The sequence below is a fragment of the Carcharhinus amblyrhynchos genome, chromosome 9, assembly GCF_965287045.1.
Source record: "Carcharhinus amblyrhynchos chromosome 9, sCarAmb.v2.hapA, whole genome shotgun sequence".
Taxonomy (NCBI): Eukaryota; Metazoa; Chordata; class Chondrichthyes; order Carcharhiniformes; family Carcharhinidae; genus Carcharhinus; species Carcharhinus amblyrhynchos.
In genome coordinates, this window is record NC_137332.1 from 5,028,989 (window position 1) to 5,047,554 (window position 18,566).

General features: G+C 41.3%; 1 protein-coding gene across 9 annotated transcripts in view; it reads left to right on the forward strand.

Moving 5' to 3' along the window:
* Positions 1-18,566, forward strand: part of ssx2ipa (synovial sarcoma, X breakpoint 2 interacting protein a) — a 78,586-nt gene that overhangs the window by 52,554 nt on the left and 7,466 nt on the right. For 8 of the 9 annotated variants that reach the window (XM_080195106.1, XM_080195107.1, XM_080195102.1 and 5 more), the window contains 9 exons: positions 1,501-1,701; positions 2,364-2,474; positions 5,510-5,645; positions 7,564-7,639; positions 7,775-7,952; positions 9,874-10,024; positions 12,133-12,269; positions 14,649-14,822; positions 15,497-15,614. In XM_080195106.1, the coding sequence (XP_080051232.1) occupies positions 1,501-1,701; positions 2,364-2,474; positions 5,510-5,645; positions 7,564-7,639; positions 7,775-7,952; positions 9,874-10,024; positions 12,133-12,269; positions 14,649-14,822; positions 15,497-15,614 (1,282 nt within the window). The remainder of the gene's footprint in view (positions 1-1,500; positions 1,702-2,363; positions 2,475-5,509; positions 5,646-7,563; positions 7,640-7,774; positions 7,953-9,873; positions 10,025-12,132; positions 12,270-14,648; positions 14,823-15,496; positions 15,615-18,566) is intronic. The other variant, XM_080195105.1, reaches the window with a different exon arrangement.

The following is an 18,566-nucleotide window of genomic DNA, read 5'->3' on the forward strand; positions in this document are numbered from 1 at the left end:
TGCTCCCTCCTGTTCCTGTGTGGCATAGCATTCCTGTGCAGCGCTGATGCGTTTAAGAATACAGGATGAACGATCCCTATTTTATAACACCTGCTCCCTTTCTTTCAAGGCAGCCTGTGAGGTGTCCTCAAGGACTCCCAATATGTAATGCCACTTAGCCTTGGGACAGAGACACGAATGATTATGTGCCGTCCTTTTCATTTTTGGAGCCAACACTTCAGGCTCAGTCGCTTTCTATCACAGACATAGCCCACCTCCAGACACAGTGCAACTTCCAGTGACTCATTTAAGTCGCCATTGTTCAATGGATGGATTTTTGAAGGCATGGAAGTCTGGTCTGCTGAAGGTTCCTGCCCATAGCAGACAAGTTTTCTGCTTGCTTCTCTCCTACCACAGGCCTGATCAGGAGCTAACTTCCCACCACTGACAAGTGGCTTCCCACCTGCCATCTTGCCTGTTCCAGCAGGCTCCACGCTCACCCCATTATCACTAAGACAGTTGATTGCCTTAACTCTCATTTTGTGTCTACCTAAAGAGTGTGTGTATCTGGTGATTTTTTTTCCATTTTCAAGAAGGGAGCTTGCGGCAGAAAATTCCTTGGAGATTTGGGAACCCATATGGAGGAAGTGTGTTGAAACGTGAAACAAAGTCTCAACAGTTATAGAATAGAACCCCTACAGTGCAGGAGGAGGTCATTCAGCCCATCAAGTCTGCACCAACCACAATCGCACCTTGGCCCTATTCCTGTAACCCCACATATTTACTCTGTTAATCCCCCTGACACTAGGGGTCAATTTAGCATGGCCAGTCAACCAAACCTGCACATCTTTGGACTGTGGGAGGAAACCAGAGCACCCAGAGGAAACCCGCACAGACATGGAGAGAACGTGCAAACTCCACACAGACAAGAATCGAACTTGGGTCCCTAGCACTGTGATGCCGCTCAGCTAACTGCTCAAAAGGAGAAATAAGTAGTTTTTTTATTTGAGCTGCTGCTTCTCATAAATGTTTATTTCATTTTAAAGGGGAGGGGGGCTTACTCTGACCTGACTGACATTTACAGGGAGGCTTTGGACTACCACCACTTGTCCTTGAGCCTGTTAAGATCCTTAAGTGGAAACTTAATGGCCAGTGAAGAGCCTCATCTGTTCCCATCTTTTACCTGTGGCCAGGGAAATGTATGCTACTTAGGAATCCTCGTGGCCTTACCTACATGTGATGATGGGGCCTCCTTTATTGGGTTCCCTCAACCCCTTAGACGCACCTACCCTTTCAAGATCATCTTCTCACATTAAAGCGATTAATGCTTCCAGCAATAAATTGCTGTGGGATAATCATTGGGGTTGGAGATGGCTCACCCCTCTTTCTCACACTTGTACACACTTTTAAGCTAGAAAGCTGGGGACCATGGCACCTTTTTAAAAATCCATCCCTAATTTTAAAATGTACTCTCTTCCTAAATTTACTGGACACATTTTTAATATCTCTTCAATATTTTAGGAGCTCACTTCACTGGGTTTTCCATCCTTTTACACTGAAGAAGGATTGAAAGAACTGAACCTGGAGACCATTCTAAATTGCATGTACGATCTGCTACAGCTTCATCGCAAAGGTCTTCGTGCATTAGAAGATATGGAAACACAAAATCTGAAATCCAGTAGTGACATGAATCATTTGTACCACAGCCAAGTTAAACTAAAGGTAAAGAGCAAAACGCAAGTAACCCCCCGCTTGACCTTTGTTTTGATACTGCTGCAGCCATCTTATAGCAGGTGACAGAAAAATAAATGAGTTAAACTGAAATGCTTGCTTGAGAATGCTCGTTGCTGAACATCAGAGCAACCATATGTTGGTCCTATTCTATGTATCTTTTTAATTTGGGCACTCTCAACTATGATGGCTGACACTCCCCACCCAGCTTTGTCAGTGACATAGCCCTCATTTCATGCATTTTCACACTCTTCCTGAACCCCTGCACCTATTTTTTTAAAATTATTTCATAGGATGTGGATGCCGCTGGCTAGGGTAGCATTTATTACCCTTGTATACACGTTTTCATAAATTTATTTTCTCATCTCAGGCACTTTTTTTTTCTTGCAGAACCTTGGGCCAGTATTTTCTTCAGCTGGCTTCCAAGACCTAGATGATCTCTCCTTGACTTGATTTTCACTTTTCACCTTCTGCCAATTTAGGGAGAATTACTTGCCCTCTGAGTGGGTTAACCTTGGAAGTACAAAATGGGAGTTTACAGCTATCAGAACCATGATACACATGTGGTTAGAGCATCTGTGCAACTCTATCAGTATGATTTTTTAAATGGTGGAAGTTAATGGATATTGAGTAATCTGATTGAATCCTTTCAGGATCAACTAGAGTTATCTCGTAGAGAAGTTATATCCCTTCAAGAGAAGGACAGACAGCTACAATTGAAGAACAGAACTTTACACAATTTACTGAAAAATGAAAAGGAAGAGGTAAGGGCTCCAGTATCTATTAAATACTCTTGTTCCCTGGTCATTCTGTTCCTGCATTATGTTTCTCCTTTGTTTATTTTGCCAAGAGTAAGATTAACACAAGGTCGGTTAGGCCACAAAAAGTTTAAAAAAAATCCTCCATTCAGATAAAGAAAAATCAATCCATGTCTCATAGATCTGAACACTGCTGAGACACTGACGTGATAAGCTGGTATTTAAGCTGCTCCAATTTTACGTTTTAAATTCTTGTCTGTTTTAATAGTTTAGACTTCCTTGATCTAACAATCCTTGATTTACCAGGCACTGTAGTATTGAGTAAGCGCTGCAGCTTAGGGGTGAGATGATTAAAGCTGTCTACTCAAATGGCCAATGACAATCTCATGTCACTATTTGAAGAACTGTCCCAGTTTCACTTATCAAATAGATTGTCTGGCCTTTTTATTAATTGTTTGTGGAATCTTCCTGGGCACAGGTTGGTTGCTGTGTTCTTGTCTATACAACAGTAATTGCACTGTAAGATAAATAATCCATTGGAACATTTCTTATGTTCGTATGTAACCTTGTGGCTCCTCAGCATGGGGTTTGTGGGATACTCTAAAGACATACTAAGGAACCTTTCTCGGATATTCCCAGGTAAAGGTTTACCTGGCAATTGTCCAGAAGTGCTATCCTGGACAATTGCGCTGTGTTTGAAACCATCCGGCAAAGCAATTTAAATCACTAACTTTTGACGGTTCTGCCAGTTTTTACTGATAGTTAAGCTAAAGAGTTAGAAATAAAAGCACTTCAGCACAACTATTTTAAACACCAGACCTCCTTGCACCCCTACATCCCTCCCCCACTCTCCATATGCTACTAAATCCAAGGATATTAATATCCTCCCACCGATAGCATTTCTTGTTTTTGATGTCTAACTTTAGTCTATGCAATAAATGTTAACCTAAAACTGCAGCACATTTCAAATTGTGAGCAGGTTTTGGTAACCGTTCTTTTTGCGGTCCTTCCCATACCATACGCTGTGCAATTCTTTTAAGCCTCAATTTATTAATAGGAACATCAAGTACAAGAGGAAGAAATATCACATCCAGTTCTGGGTGCCAGACTTGGCAAGGGATGTTGTTGGAGAAATTTCTAATAGGTTAGAGAAATTTCAAACAATTAGTGATTTAAAACAGTAATAAATTCCAAACGGAATGAAATGACCTCCTACCAGACTCTGTCTAATAGGGTAACTGTCTGCATGAAGACAGTATAAACACAGTAAGAGATTTGAACAAATATTTCTGATTTAAACATGTATTTTGGATTTTAAAATGTATTTTTTAAAGTAATTGTGCACTTCAGCCAAAGGTAGGCTGCTGCGGGACATGATGGGGTGAAGACTTGGGTTTCCCCCCACAGTCTGAGATGACATGCTGGCTAGGCTAGAATTTAGCATGCATTGGCCATGCTAAATTCTCCTGTGTACCCAAACAGACACCAAAATGTGGCAACTAGAGGATTTTCATAGTAACTTCATTGCAGTGTTAATGTAAGTCTACATGTGACACTAATAAATCAACTTTGAAAGACTTAGCATGATGAATGACATTCTTTGGGGCAACGAAACCACAGAATGTTTATGGTTTCTTTGGCAAAAGTTACGAACAGTATGGTTCCCTAAACCATTTTATAAATAGGGCTGTTCAGGTCATCCTGATAAGACAGCTCTTCTTGGACGTGAGAATTGCAGCTGTTTTGTTTGGCCATTGACATAAACGGGAATTGATGGAAACAGTAGCTTTGACTTTTGTAGCTAAGCGTCCGGGGTTGCTAAGCTACAAGGGGAAGGAGCATCTGGATTCTACAGACCAATGAAATCCCGTGATGTCAGAGGGTGGACTGTAATTGGCTAAGGCATATGACAACTGTTAACAAGATTGATTTGTACTAATAGTTCATAACTAATGGAAAGATAGGAACAGCTAACTTGAGAAATGTATAATTATTTTGATGAATGTATTGTAACCTTCAGAGTGGTATTGGAATGCTGAGGACCTTCTCTCCTAGAGAGGTGTTGAACTGCCCAATGCTAATCACTCCCATCGATCATTGGTCAAATAAAGATATGTCTTTAATTGAGATGCTGACTTCGTGAGTCTTTGTATTAGCTGAAGTTTTTAGTCTCTGAAAAGACCCTGCAACAATTTTGAAGGCAGTGGAGAGGGTACAGAGGAGATTTACAAGAATGATTCCAAGGTTAAACAGCTGTAGCTATGAAGATAGATTGGAGAGGTTTGGACTGTTTTCCATGCATAAGAAAGCCATTTGGCCATGGGGTCTGCACTGAATCTGACAAGAGGTCTTAGCCAGGTCCTGTCCCCATAACTCCACACATCTACCATGGCTAATCCCTACATACCTTGGGACACTAAGGAACTTTTTTTTACCATGGCTAACCCACCTAACCTGCACGTCTTTGGACTATGAGAGGAAACCGGAGCACCCAGAAGAAACACAGCAGACACAAGGACAGCATAGAGACAGTGACCCAAGGCCAGAATTGAACTCTGGTCTATGGTGCTGTGAGGCAGCAGTGCTAACCACTGTGTTACTGTGCCACCCACGTGATAGAGGTTTTAAAGATCTTGAATGAACGAATAGGGTAAATAGTGAGAAATTGTCCCCACTTTAGAAAACATCAAGAACTAGAAGGCACCAATTCAAAATAATGGGTGAAATAGTTAAAATGGAGGAGGAAACATGTTTTTACCCAGCAGGTGAAACTTCCTGTGAGGGTGGTGGAGGCAGGTTCAGAATTGTTATCTGAGAAGAAAAATGTGCAAGGTTATGGGGATAAGGCAGGGCAGTGAGATTAGCTAGAATGTTCTTTCAGAGAGACCCTTCAGACTCAATGGGCCAAAGAGTTTGCACTATAAAGAGTCTGTAATTTTACTGGATGTTGTGTTGCGCTAATTATTTTTGAGGTATTTTGAAATGTTGTATAAGTGATCAGTGTTTTTAAATTTGTTTTGAATCTGTTGCCCTGTTTTTAGATACAGAAGTTACAGAATATAATAGCGAGTCGTGCTACTCAGTATAACCACGACCTAAAGAGAAAGGAGCGGGAGTACAATAAACTAAAAGAACGCTTGCACCAACTTGTAATGGATAAGAAAGATAAAAAGCTGTGTAAGTATTCCTCAGATCAGAGGCTTTAAGGAGTTTGGGGAGGGGGGGCTGCTGCTGGTATTTATACTTGACTTCAGTTGGGGCATTTGCAAGAAAGTTTTGGCCAGTGGACTGCTTCCACAGATTTGTGTGTGCAATGGCTTGAGGGTATGGTATCTCTTGAGATGCCAAGTTACCTTATATTACGATGCTTTTTAAAAATCAAGTATGTTCTTCAACTTGTGCTAAGATCGAGTGCCATGGTCAGCATTCTCTAGTCTGTTTTGAATGCAACTGATTTAGGTAGAGCTAAAATCGGTGCAACTTGTGGGCCAAAGGGCCTGTTTGTGCTGTAGTTTTTCTATGACTCTATTCTATGATTTAAGCACAAATGAGAGAGATTTCATACAATTTTTACTGTTACATATATTATCTTTAAAAGCAATGTTTTATTGGATATCAAATGGCTGGTCTTCCTTGCCTGCTGTAGAAAGAGCAAGTCTGAAGACTTTAAGTCTCCTTTTGTAGTCTCTTACGCCGTTCGGTAAGTGGTGAAGGGGCAGTGCTCTGAAAGCTCGTGCTACCAAATAAACCTGTTGGGCTTCAACCTGCTGTTGTGAGACTTCTTACTGTTAAATAGGTGATCTCACAGCTTCATGTCTTGTGACATAGCACCAATAGGGACTGTCACAAAAGTTTTTAAACCACTATTAGAGGGATGGATATGTGAGGAATATTAAATTTGTCAGAGGTGTAAATAAAATCAATTGAAGCCGCCTTCAGTCCTCTATTTTGAAATGATTCTTTCAACCAGCCGGCATGTTCCTGCTCTCCTTCCGTGTTGAAATTTAAGTATTTCCAATCAAACTTTCATATTGTCACTTACTGACATCTAGTGGCCAGTTCTGGTTGATGAAAGCGGAATTTAGAGTGAATCCAACAGAAGGAGTAATTTTAATTTAAAACTATAATGTAAATATTTCAAGGATGCTGATAGTATGCCTGCGTCCTTGAAAGAGAACCCGCGTTGAAGTCACGGTCATCTGAAACCAACGTGGCTGGGCCGGCCACATGCTTAGGATGCCAGAGTCCCAACAGCCAAAGCAAATTTTCTTCCACAGTTCACAGAATGCTCCCAAGTAAGAGGATGGCGAAGAAAGCACTTCAAAAATACCCTGAAGGCATATCTCAGCAAGTGCAACATAGGCATCGATGTCTGGGAAACCCTTGCTCAGAAGAGACCTAATTGGAGGAGCCTCCGGATTGAAGGAACACAATTCTTCCAGGACATCCAATGGCAAGAGGAGGCCTGGGAAAAAGAGCCTGAGAAAGGAATCCCAGTGATCTCGAGTCCAAGGACCGAATCTGTCACCTGGGAACACCTACCAAGTGTGCAGCTGAAGGTTTGGCTCCAGGATCGGCTCATCAGCCATGAAAGGACCCACAGAACCCATGACTGTAAAATGGTGAACAATCATGATGCTCAATAGTGTGTGATTGCTGAAGAAGATGGTGTAAATCAGGCCATATTGGATTAGTCACCCATCATATTGTCCCAATGGCTTGCTGCTGCAGCAAGCCATGGTCAGAATATCAGCCCTCCAGAGGCTGGTTATTGATTGGTGTAAATGGGTATTTCATTGGATAAAAGCAAATTATGTGGATACTGAAATCTGAAACCAAAGAGAAGATGCTGGAAAATCTCAGCAGGTATGGCAGCATCTGTAAGGAGAGAAAAGAGCTGACGTTTTGATTCAGTCAAAGCTTTGACCAAGTCGGCTGAACTCAATGTCAGCTCTTTTCTCTCCTTATAGACATTGCCAGACCTGATGGATATTTCATTGGTTAAAACCACTCATTCCTGAGGAGAAAGTCAGCAATGTTTGCAAATTATTCTCTGCATTTAAGCCACTTCTCATTTTTATTTTATTTCGAAAAGGTATTGACATCCTGAATTATGTAGGCCGGTCTGATGGGCGGCGGAGTGCATGGAGGACTGGCAAAACGGAAGCCAGGTATTGTAACATTACATCACAAAGATCTTCCACATCTCTTTGCGTCTGTTGCATCACAGCCAGCAAGTATATCTCATGACTTCTCTCTGCAAAGTTATAGGGCAATAATTTTCCTTGTTTTCTCGCATTCTGCAGGAATGAAGGGGAAATGTACAAATCTCTTATGAACAACTATGAAAGGCATCATAAAGAATTAATGGTGGAAAATATTGAACTGAAACAAGTTCTGCAGCAGATGAAGAAAGAAATGATGTCTATACTTAGTCGTAGAAAGCAGAGACCAAAAGAACACGTAGAAGATAGCAGTGGTATAGTGAGTTTCACAATATTCTTTCTGTTGGTGTGGTTAAGGTTTTATTATGAAACTATATTGTGCAATGGTCCTTGCAGAATAGTGTGGTATGAAAAATTATACCTGGATGTTTTGCTGCATTCTAATTGATTCAGCTCCCATTCCCCATATGAAAGTGTTCATGAATCTTTGATCACAAAATGTAAGATTTGGTAATGGTTCAATAATTCCTTGTTTGAATTGTGTAAGTCTGTTATGCTGATACTGTCAAGAAGTATTTCCTACGTGATCAGGAGTCTTTTGATTAGGGGCAGCAGTTCAGCTTGTCAATTTACCATGGCAACAAATTACATACCATTGTTGATGACTTGACTCTGCTCCTCCTTCTGTGAGCCAAATCAATTCAAGTACTGACAATTTCCTCATAATAAGAAGAATTTAATATGTAACTTTTGGTCTAAGCAGCATCAAAACACTTCATTATTTCTTACTCTGTCTCTTAAATTCACACTCACTTTCACGGTTGCAGAGGACAGATTTCTATCAACCAACACAACAAAGCAATTTTGAAGTTGTTCTGATTTGATAACTTTTTTAAATATGCTGTGACATTTGGTACTGATAAATTGAGAATATTTAATTGCCCAGAAGGCAATGCGATCTTAACTGTTATAATATTTTAAAATTGCAATAAAGTTTCATAGCTAGCCCAACAATGAGATGTTCCAGTTAGTCTCAAGATGCACAAGAGATGAGATTTTGGTGTAGAAGGTAGACTCACTTTGGTCAGAGTCTGTTATTTGAATAGTTATCAAAAGAAGCGTGATTTAACCCCTCAAGTGAACAGGTTAGAGTAATCACAAAGATCTGTGGCAGTGGAGACATTCACGCGTGAATGTGTCCAGAAAGAAGACGCAACAAAATGGTAGTTTAGAATCAGCAGAAGTATTGCAGATACAAACCATAACTTCAGAAGCTTGTGTGATCTGAGCTCCTTACTGTCCCAGGCAATGCATCTTTTCCCATGCTGGAAAATTAAGCCTGATTTGTCGTAGGAACAGGTGGTCATTCTGGCATTTGGTTCAGGTCACCCAATATTGATTTCCTAGCTATTAAATAAGGCAGATTGTATTTTTCATAACTGATTTAGACTAATCACTAGAGTGTGCCACCATTACTCGATTCATAAAATTGATAATTACACGTCAGGAATATTTTTTAGTTTGCTGTGATGTGTATTTTGATCCTTGATTTTTATTCTGTGAAATAACTGAAATCCCAAACTTAGCCCCCCACCCCCTCTCTGTGCTACATCCAAAGAACTGCTGGATAAGATTAAATCCAGCTTCCACAAATGAGGGGTGAGATTTAAAGGAGATGTATGAGGCAAGTTTTTTTTTGCCAAGGGGGTCATGGGTGCCTGGAACTTGCTGCTGGGGGAGGTAGTGGAAGCAGATACGACAGGGAGTTTTAAGGGGTATCTGGACAAATATATCAATAGGATGGGAATAGAGGAATATGGTCCCTGGAAGAGTAGGGGCTTTTAAGTCAGTCAGGCAGCATGGTTGGAGGGCTGAAGGGTCGGTTCCTGTGCTGTAATTTTCTTTGTTCTTATGTATTAACAATTGATTCCTTCTCATCTGTTGGTGAAATTGACCCTGAATCCATCTCAGTGATTGACCATAAAAGGACATTGGAAGGGCTTATCACACTTGTGACAGTTTAATAAAATGTCTCTACAGTTATGAGTGCTGGATTATTTAGTGTCTTTTCTCCCCCCAGGTTCTTTTTGCAAAGTGTCGAATATTTTCCGTTTCTGTTAGGAAAGATAATTTGATGTTGAGGGATGTAATTTTATTTTCAATGAAGTAGGCTTGGGTTTCTCCTCAGCACTTTCTTCTTTATCTCCCAAGAAGGTTTCAATTTGTTTTTGATTTCACAGACAGGGTCGGACTGTGAAGAGGATTCTCGCGAATCAAACAAGGAAAATAGCTTGGAGCTTTCTTGTGATGCAGTCAGGGAGCAGCTCACCAACAGTATTCGACAACAATGGAGAATACTAAAAAACCACGTGGAGAAACTGGACTCTCAAGGTATGATTGACTTGTTTCTGATCAGATAGTCCAAGGCAGCAGTGTCTAATCTTTGTCTTTTGAGGGTCACTTGGGATGAATACCATGGAATTTTGTGGCCTGCAAAAAAAGTACTAATAACAGCTAGTTCTAAACCAGAAACATTCAAACTGAGCAAATAAACAACCAGGAATACAAGTGCAAATAGAACCATGTGCCTGATTGCCCCAGCTTGCAGTCACTCGTTAGAGTTTATTTAAAGTTTATTTATTAGTTAAAAGTAAGGCTTACATTAACAGTGCAATGAAGTTACTGTAAAATTCCCCTAGTCACCACATTCTGGCGCCTGTTCCAGTCAGTGCACCTAACCAGCATGCCTTTCAGATTGAGAGGGGAAACTGGAGAACCCGGAGGAAACCCACACAGACACAGGGAGATTGTGTGCAAACTCCACACAGACAGTGACCCAAACCTGGAATCAAATCTGGGTCCCTGGTGCTGAGGCAGCACTGCTAACCTCATGGGGTATTGTTTGGCTTAAGTAATTGCACTGAATTAATTGCTGTTCTCACTTCTTTAATTTGCTTAGAGCAGAACAGGTTTTAATAATTGGGAAATAATTAAAGACAAACATTGTCAAAGTTGTTTACTAATCATTCCAAAGTTTGTCTAATCAAAAACCATTGACTATTATTGCCAAGTGACATCCTTTGACTGAGGTTAGAGGACTCCGTAAATGCATATGTTTTAGCTTAGGCAGACATCATGCTTGGCGCAGGGGTGGAGGGTCGAAAAGCCCATTCTGGGCTGTATTGTTCTTTGTTCTTTTTATTTTATACCTGAGCCAATTGTTGAAGAAATAGCCAATTGGTCCATAACTTGTCAATAATGAAATGAGTATTAGCTATTGATTGTTAGCTAGTAAAGCTGACATTCTCAGCTTCAAGATGCTTCTTCTTCACAATCTATAATTCAGGTCACTGTGTGGAATTTGCATGCTCTCCCTGTGTCTGTGTGGGTTTCATAAGAACATAAGAAATAGGAGCAGGAGTAGGCCATCTAGCCCTTCGAGCCTGCCCCGCCATTCAATAAGATCATGGCTGACCTGTCGTGGCTCAATTCCACTTTCCCGCCCTCTCCCCATAACCCTTAATCCCCTCTCTTATCAAAAGCCCATCGACCCGCGTCTTAAAAATATTTAGCGAGGCAGCCTCCACCACTTCAACGGGCAGAGAATTCCAGAGATTCACCACCCTTTGAGTGAAGAAGTTCCTCCTCAACTCCGTTCTAAACCGTCCCCCCTTTATCTTGAGGCTGTGCCCCCTGGTCCTACTGTCTTTTTTGAGCGGGAAGAGTCTCTCCACCTCTATCCTATCCATCCCATTCATCATCTTATACGTCTCAATGAGATCTCCCCTCATTCTTCTAAACTCTAACGAGTACAAGCCTAGTTTATTCAGCCTCTCCTCATAGCTCAACCCCCTCAACTCCAGTATCAGCCTAGTAAACCTCTTCTGCACTCCCTCCAAGGCCAAAATATCTTTGCGCAGGTGCGGCGCCCAAAACTGCACACAGTACTCCAGCTGCGGCCTCACCAATGCCCTATACAGCTGCAGCAAGACCTCCCTACTTTTATATTCAATCACCCTCGCTATGAAGGCCAGCATCCCATTCGCCTTCCTGACCACATGCTGCACCTGCAAGCTGGGTTTTTGCGACTCATGCACAAGGACCCCGAGGTCCCTCTGCACCGTCGCCTCCTCCCAGTTAGTTTTTAAATCTGTGGTTTTCTGAGACTGGAAGGTGAGCTGTGCTGTTTTTTGAGATGTTGCTTCCTACAGAAAGTGATCCGGTCAGGATTTTCACTCAGAACATTTAGATGCTTATACTTTATGTAGACATTTGGCTCATATTGTTTACTGGGCCCTGTGTATTGTATGGAGAAAGGTTTGCTGAAGTGTTAAATATAAAGTAAGAGTCTTTTCTAAATTTTTTAAACACTGATCATTTTTTTAATGTAGGTGAAAAATGCAAAATCTTACTGCTTAAAAATACATGTAGGTGTATAGTTTATTGTACATGCCTCCAATTCATGCAGTGCTAATGGACTGAGCTTCATTTATTTGCAGCATCCTTGGTGAACTCTGGTTTTCAGGAAGATGATGAAATTATCAGCAGAGATGATCATGAGCAGGAAATTGAGAAGCTAAAGATAGAAATTCAACAATGCAGGGATGTGATCAAAGGGCAGCAACAGCTGTTGCAGGTATGGTTTAGATTTAAAAATAAATGTCTCAAATGTGTTGAATCCATTCTATAAGAGCAACATTACTTTTAGTGTCTAGAAACCCAGCTGCTGAGCAGCAATAACCAATTAGTGCAGTGGGGATAGCATATGAGTAAGGAAACCTTGCATTTATATAGCATCTTCCGTTACCTCAAAGTCCCAGAACCCTTTACAGCCAATGAAGTGCACTTGAAATGTAGTCACTGTTTGGTTTTTTGAATGGAGTGAAATGACAGAACTCGCTGCAGAGGGATCTGGATGTCCTGGTGCATAACACACAAAGTTGGTGTGTAGAGTTGCACAGTGATCAGCACTGCTGTCTCAAAGCCAGGGACCCAGGTGTGCCTTGGGTGACTGTGTGGAGTTTGCATGCTCTCACCGTGTCTGTGGGTTTTCTCTGGGTGCTCCAGTTTCCTCCCACACATCAGTGATGTGTTCATTAGGTAGATTGGCTGTGCTAAATTGCCACTTAATGTCCCAAAATGTTTAGGTTAGGGAAATTTGCAGCGTAAAAATGTGGTGTTGCAGGAAAAGGACCTGGACGTGATGCTCTGCCAGAGAATTGATGCATGCTTGATGGGCTGAATAGCCCCTTCTGCATTATAATGATACTGTAGGTTCTAAAGGGGTGTGGGGGGGAAGGGGCAAGTATTGCTGTAGCTGTACAGGGCTTGAGTTGCACTGTATCTGGAGTACTGTGTACAATTTTTAAATATATAATTACATTAGAAATAGTTCAGAGAAGGCTGATTAGTGGGATGCAGTGATTGTCTCAGGAAAAGTTGAGCAGCTTGGGCCTGTATCGGTTGGAGTTTAGTAGAATGAAGACTAATCTTATTCAAAAATACAAGATCTGAGAGGACGTGACGGGGAGAATGCTTCCCCTTGGGGGTGGGAGGGAGGTGATGCCTTGAACTAAGGGACACAGTTTAAAAATAAGAATCAGCATGTTTTTTCCTTTAGAGGATTGTTAGTCTGTGGAATTCTCTTCTGTGAAAAGCAGTGGAGGCTGGCTCAGTGAATATTCAAGGCTGAGGTAGGTTTTTGATCAGTATGGAAGGCAGACAGGAAAGTGGAATAGAAGCTAAAATCTGATCAACTGTCATCTTAGCAAGTGATAGAGAAGACTCGAGGGGCTGAATAGCCTACTCGCTTTGTTAATTCTTGTGTTCCAGTAGAAGAGAAGCGAGATTATATGTTAAATAAGTTGCTGACTTTATTTGGAACCTGAAAGGATTTCTACTTAATTGCTTCCTTTCCCCAGCATTTTTATCACACTTTCGGGGTAAAACTTTTTAGTACAGTTCAAAGGCAGTAATTCAGTATTGATGATGATGCCCAGTGTGGATGCAAATTCTTTCTTTCTGATTGGAAGGTATGATTTATCTCACAGACCTGCAACTAAGCCATATAGTCAAATTTAAAATTTACTTTCTTATTTAGAAATATGAATGTTTTTTAAAAGTCAATCTAACAAGGGATGTCGAGGGTTAACTTCATGAAAGTGGAGTTAAGGCCATGATCAGATTGACAATGACATTGAACGATGGAGCAGGTTCAACGTGTCAAATTACCCACTCTTTCCTTTGATCTTTTAAGTTCAATGGAATGGGGCTGGCGGGCTGCCACCTGACTTTACGTTCAGATTGGCAGTAGTTTTGGTGGTACCTCAGACAAGAAGGAAAATTTTGTACAATGGGGCATCTAGAAGCTTTCTTCACTTCTGACTGAACACTGAACTGTTGCAACTCCCCACTCACCTGACGAGGCAGTAGCGCTCCAAAAGCTAGTGGCGGTTATTACCAAATAAATCTGTTGAACTTTAACCTGGTGTTGTGAGACTTCTACCTCCGTTTACCCCGGTCCAACGCTGGCATCTCCACATCAATGGAACTGTAACAGCAATTTTTTTATTTTCTTGCCACTGATGAATTTGACACTCTGACTGATTAGCATTTTTACTTGCAGCAAGTTGTGTTAACAGTGTATTTGATGTAGTAAAATATCCCCAGGGCACTTCATGGTTGCATTATAGAATGCAACTCAACACTGCACCACAAGAAGAGGCATTAGCTGACCAAAAGCTTGGTTACCAAATGTACATCACAGAAATGGGCCAAATTCACTCTGTTACTGACCAAGTAACTGGAATTCAGTTACTCCAACTGTTCAGTTATTCCAGAAATTGTTATAAATCGTTTGCATATAGCCATGTATTGCTTCATTATATGAGGACTGCAAACATAGCTGATCAGCTTTTAAAAGGCATTGACATTACAAGAAATTTAAAGAAAAGTCGACTTGAACCAGTCATCCTTTTCCAAATGTGAAGGTTATTCTTGCAACTTCTTTCCAAAGCAACAGCTTAATGTCCAGTGTGATGATGAAACGGCTGTATTAGTGCGAGACTGCTACTTGCTCGAGGAGAAGGAGCGATTGAAAGAAGAATGGAGACTATTTAATGATCAGAAGAAAAACTTTGAAAGAGAGAGAAGGAACTTTACAGAAGCAGCTATTCGACTGGGACATGAGGTAGCCCTTCCTGGTGATTTTACTTTTGTCCGTCTCCATGTAGAATGATGTTACTCCAACCAATTTATAGACCACCTGAAACAGATTCTGCCCTTAACATAATTTGGCATTGCTGCGAAAACTGCATTTTTTTTGTGAAACGCTCATGCTTTTTGTAGTTGGGTGAAAACCCTGAAACACCTGAGCACCTTGATCATTTTTGTTCCACAATCATTTTGCGTAGAACATTTAATATTATAGCATAATAAAATTAGCTGCTTTGCGACATGCAGAAAGGTTTTGTAGATTCCTGAAATCGGCAGTCACATCCAATGGGAATTCTCCAGTCATCTTGAAAGGGCAGAAATGAAATTATAAATTGCAACTGCGTGTATTTCTGCCACTCCTATCTTACAAACCAGACAGGCACGGATATTGTAAAATTCTTTTTGCTTGAAACCAGTGCGTGATATATAATTGGCAGGAGAATTTTCTTTTCTAGTTCTGAAATGAGAAAAGCTTTATCTTCTATCTTGTTTATGAAGGGAATACATTTCACATTTATGAAGCTAATACACAAATGTAGATTTACAAGAATACGTAGGCTGTTGCACATTGATTTTGCAGCTGTGGGAGGAATGCACTGACACATTCAGAAGGGGCATATTGTAAGTTGTTTCTATTTGTGTTTGCAGAGGAAGGGCTTTGAGGAAGAACGAGCCACCTGGTTGAAGCAGCAGTTTTTGAACATGGCTCCTTTCGTGGAGAGTAAAAGGCCAAAAATAATGAAGCCGCAAAGTGCCTTGACTATCAGTAAGTTTTTTTTTAAACAATAATGGAAAGTGGTGCCTTGCCCACTGTGCTGTTTCCTCTAATATCTCAGAGTTAGCTAATACTTAGATTACGCTTTATTCCTCAAGTGCTTTCTTGTTGGATTATTTTTTTCCCTATAGTATGCTGACTGGGATGATTTTTTTCTGCCCTCAGCAGTTTGCTTGACCAACCTTGAGTTAATTCTCAAACTAACAAATACCAAGAATCAGACCTGCCCACTTATTTCCATGAGAACAAAGTGTTGCCTACCGCATGGTCTGTGTTTTAACCCTTATACGGTGGACAAATAACTACGAGTAGATGTCTTATTAGTACAACCGATATTTATTTAAACCCACACAATCAATAATCACCCACCCAACCAACAATAAGATATCTTACAGGAAAATACTAAAGTTCAAGTCCAATATGAGACCTTGACTTTGCATGACTGGCAAGTACCCAAGCAGATATTGGCCTTTATCTGTGCATTGGTCTTGGCAGTCATCTGTGTAGTCTGATCCTTTGGTCTGGTCTGGCACTCCGGGCCTAGAACATAGAACATTACAGCGCAGAACAGGCCCTTCGGCCCATGATGTTGCACCGACCAATTAAAAAGCAATGACCTTCTAACCTAAACCAATCCCTTTCCACCCATAAACCTATCCACGGATCTCTTAAACGCCCCCAAACTAGGCGCATTTACAACTGCAGCAGGCAGGGCATTCCAATCCCTCACCACCCTCTGGGTAAAGAACCTACCTCTGACATCCGGGTCTGGTCTTCCTTCCTTCCTTCCCTCCTTCCTTGCTTCTTGGGTGTGGTGGCTCTCCTCGTGCTGCTCATCGCTGGCGATGGTCACCATTGTTGTAGTTTCTTCGTGGGGTCAGAGAGAGAGAAATAGATTCCTGGTTTGCAGCACCCTTATACCCTGCTGGGTTCATGCTCCTTTTGGCCATTGACAATCATCGATCAGGACCTGATCCCCCTAATCGATAAGAGTCCAATCGGGTGTTGCCACACCAATGTCTGAGTATGTCCTCAATGACCATGTCTGTAGATGCTGGAGGCACATAGGTCACATACCTCCCACCTAAATAAGGGGTCACGGTGCCCTTTATGTCTGGTACATAACCCAGTGTGACCAGAAAGTCTGTTTCATCCTGGAGATGAAACAACCTAGTGTGACCATAAAGTCCTTTCATCACGGAGATGACCCGTATCCTGTTTATTCACTCGTCTGGGTTGCAGCCTGTCATTTTAGTTCTTGCCCAGTTGTCCCAAGAGTGCTTTACAAATCACCATTTTAGATGGCCCATTTGGCCACAAAAGCAAATTATCACATCTATACATTTACTCAGCCCATCCCAGCTGGACACAATCCAATCATGACAGTTATTGATTACATACAATAATATTGATCCAATGAAATTAGTAACTAGGCATAAAAGCATATTACTGGGCATGCTGGAATCTGAAACAGGAAATGCTGGAAAATCTCAGGTCTGACAGCATCTGTAGAGAGAGAATAGAGCTAATGTTTCTGTTGTAGTAACTAGGCACAAGGATCTGCTCGGACAACCCTAGGCCATCCCAAGACATTTACCAGTCACATCCCTTTTCTCAAGACATCCTTATTTCTGATATGTCTGTACTGCTAGCTGTCTCTCAAAGCAGCTGCCTGTGTGCTGATAGCAGAGGCCTTCCTCGGCAATTTGAATAGTCCTTAAGTGAACAGCCATGGGAAAGTGGTCAAGTCGCCTAAATCCCTTGATGTTTTATATAATGCTTAGTGACACTCCATTAACATAATGTGTATATGTACATAGTGTGTGTGTAGACGCAAGTGCCTCAGCCTGAGCCCACTCTAATAATGTCCACAGCTGAACTTCCTGCCAACATTCAAACATTTATAAAAGAGCATGGCAGCTTCTAATCCAGTTCCTTCCAAAGGTAAACATTGCATATATCTGTATTTTCTCCTTGCTGGATGCTTTTAACTTTCAAGCGTTTCATATATCCTCTTAAACCGTGAGTTTTGGTCTAAATGAAAAGTAATATTTCTTTTGATATATCTCATGTAACAATCAAAACAGGTTTTCATGGATCAATACCCAAACATTTGAGAAACACAGTATAATCTAGACACTGTTAATGATTCACTTTCATTGTAAACCATAAATACTCAATGGAAATGAATACTGCTAAATAAATGCTTAAAACATTACACTTAAGTTTTGTTTTTATTCAAATCAGCACGGTGGTTAGCACTGCTGTTTCACTGTGCCATGGGTTCGACTCCCAGCTTAGGTCACTGTCTGTGCGGAGTCTGCATGTTCTCCCAGTGTCTGCATGAGTTTTCTCCGGGTGCTCTAGTTTCAAAGAACATAATAACACAGGAACAGTCCCTCTAAACCTACACTGACCATGCTGCCCATCTTAACTACCTTACCCTTCCGGGGACCATATGCCTCTATTCCCATCCTATTCATGTATTTGTCAAGACGCCCCTTAAATGTCACTATTGTATCTGCTTCCACTCCTTCCCCCAGCAACGAGTTCCAGGCACTCAGTATCCACTGTGTGAAAACATCTGTCTTGTACATCTCCTTTAAATCTTGCCCCTCGCACCTTAAACCTAGTAATTGACTCTTCCATCCTAGGAAAAAAACTTCTGACTAGCCACTCTGTCCATGCCCCTCATAGTTTTGTAGACTTCTATCAGGTCACGCCTCTATCTCTGTTCCAGTGAGAACAAGCCAAGTTTCTCCAACCTGTCCTCATAGCTAATGCCCCTCATACCAGGCGACATCCTAGTAGATCTTTTCTGTATCCTCTCAAAGCCTCCACGTCCTTCTGGTAGTGTGGCAACCAGAATTGAACACTATATTCCAAGTGCAGCCTAACTAAGGTTCTATAAAACTGCAACGTGACTTGCTAACTTTTAAACTC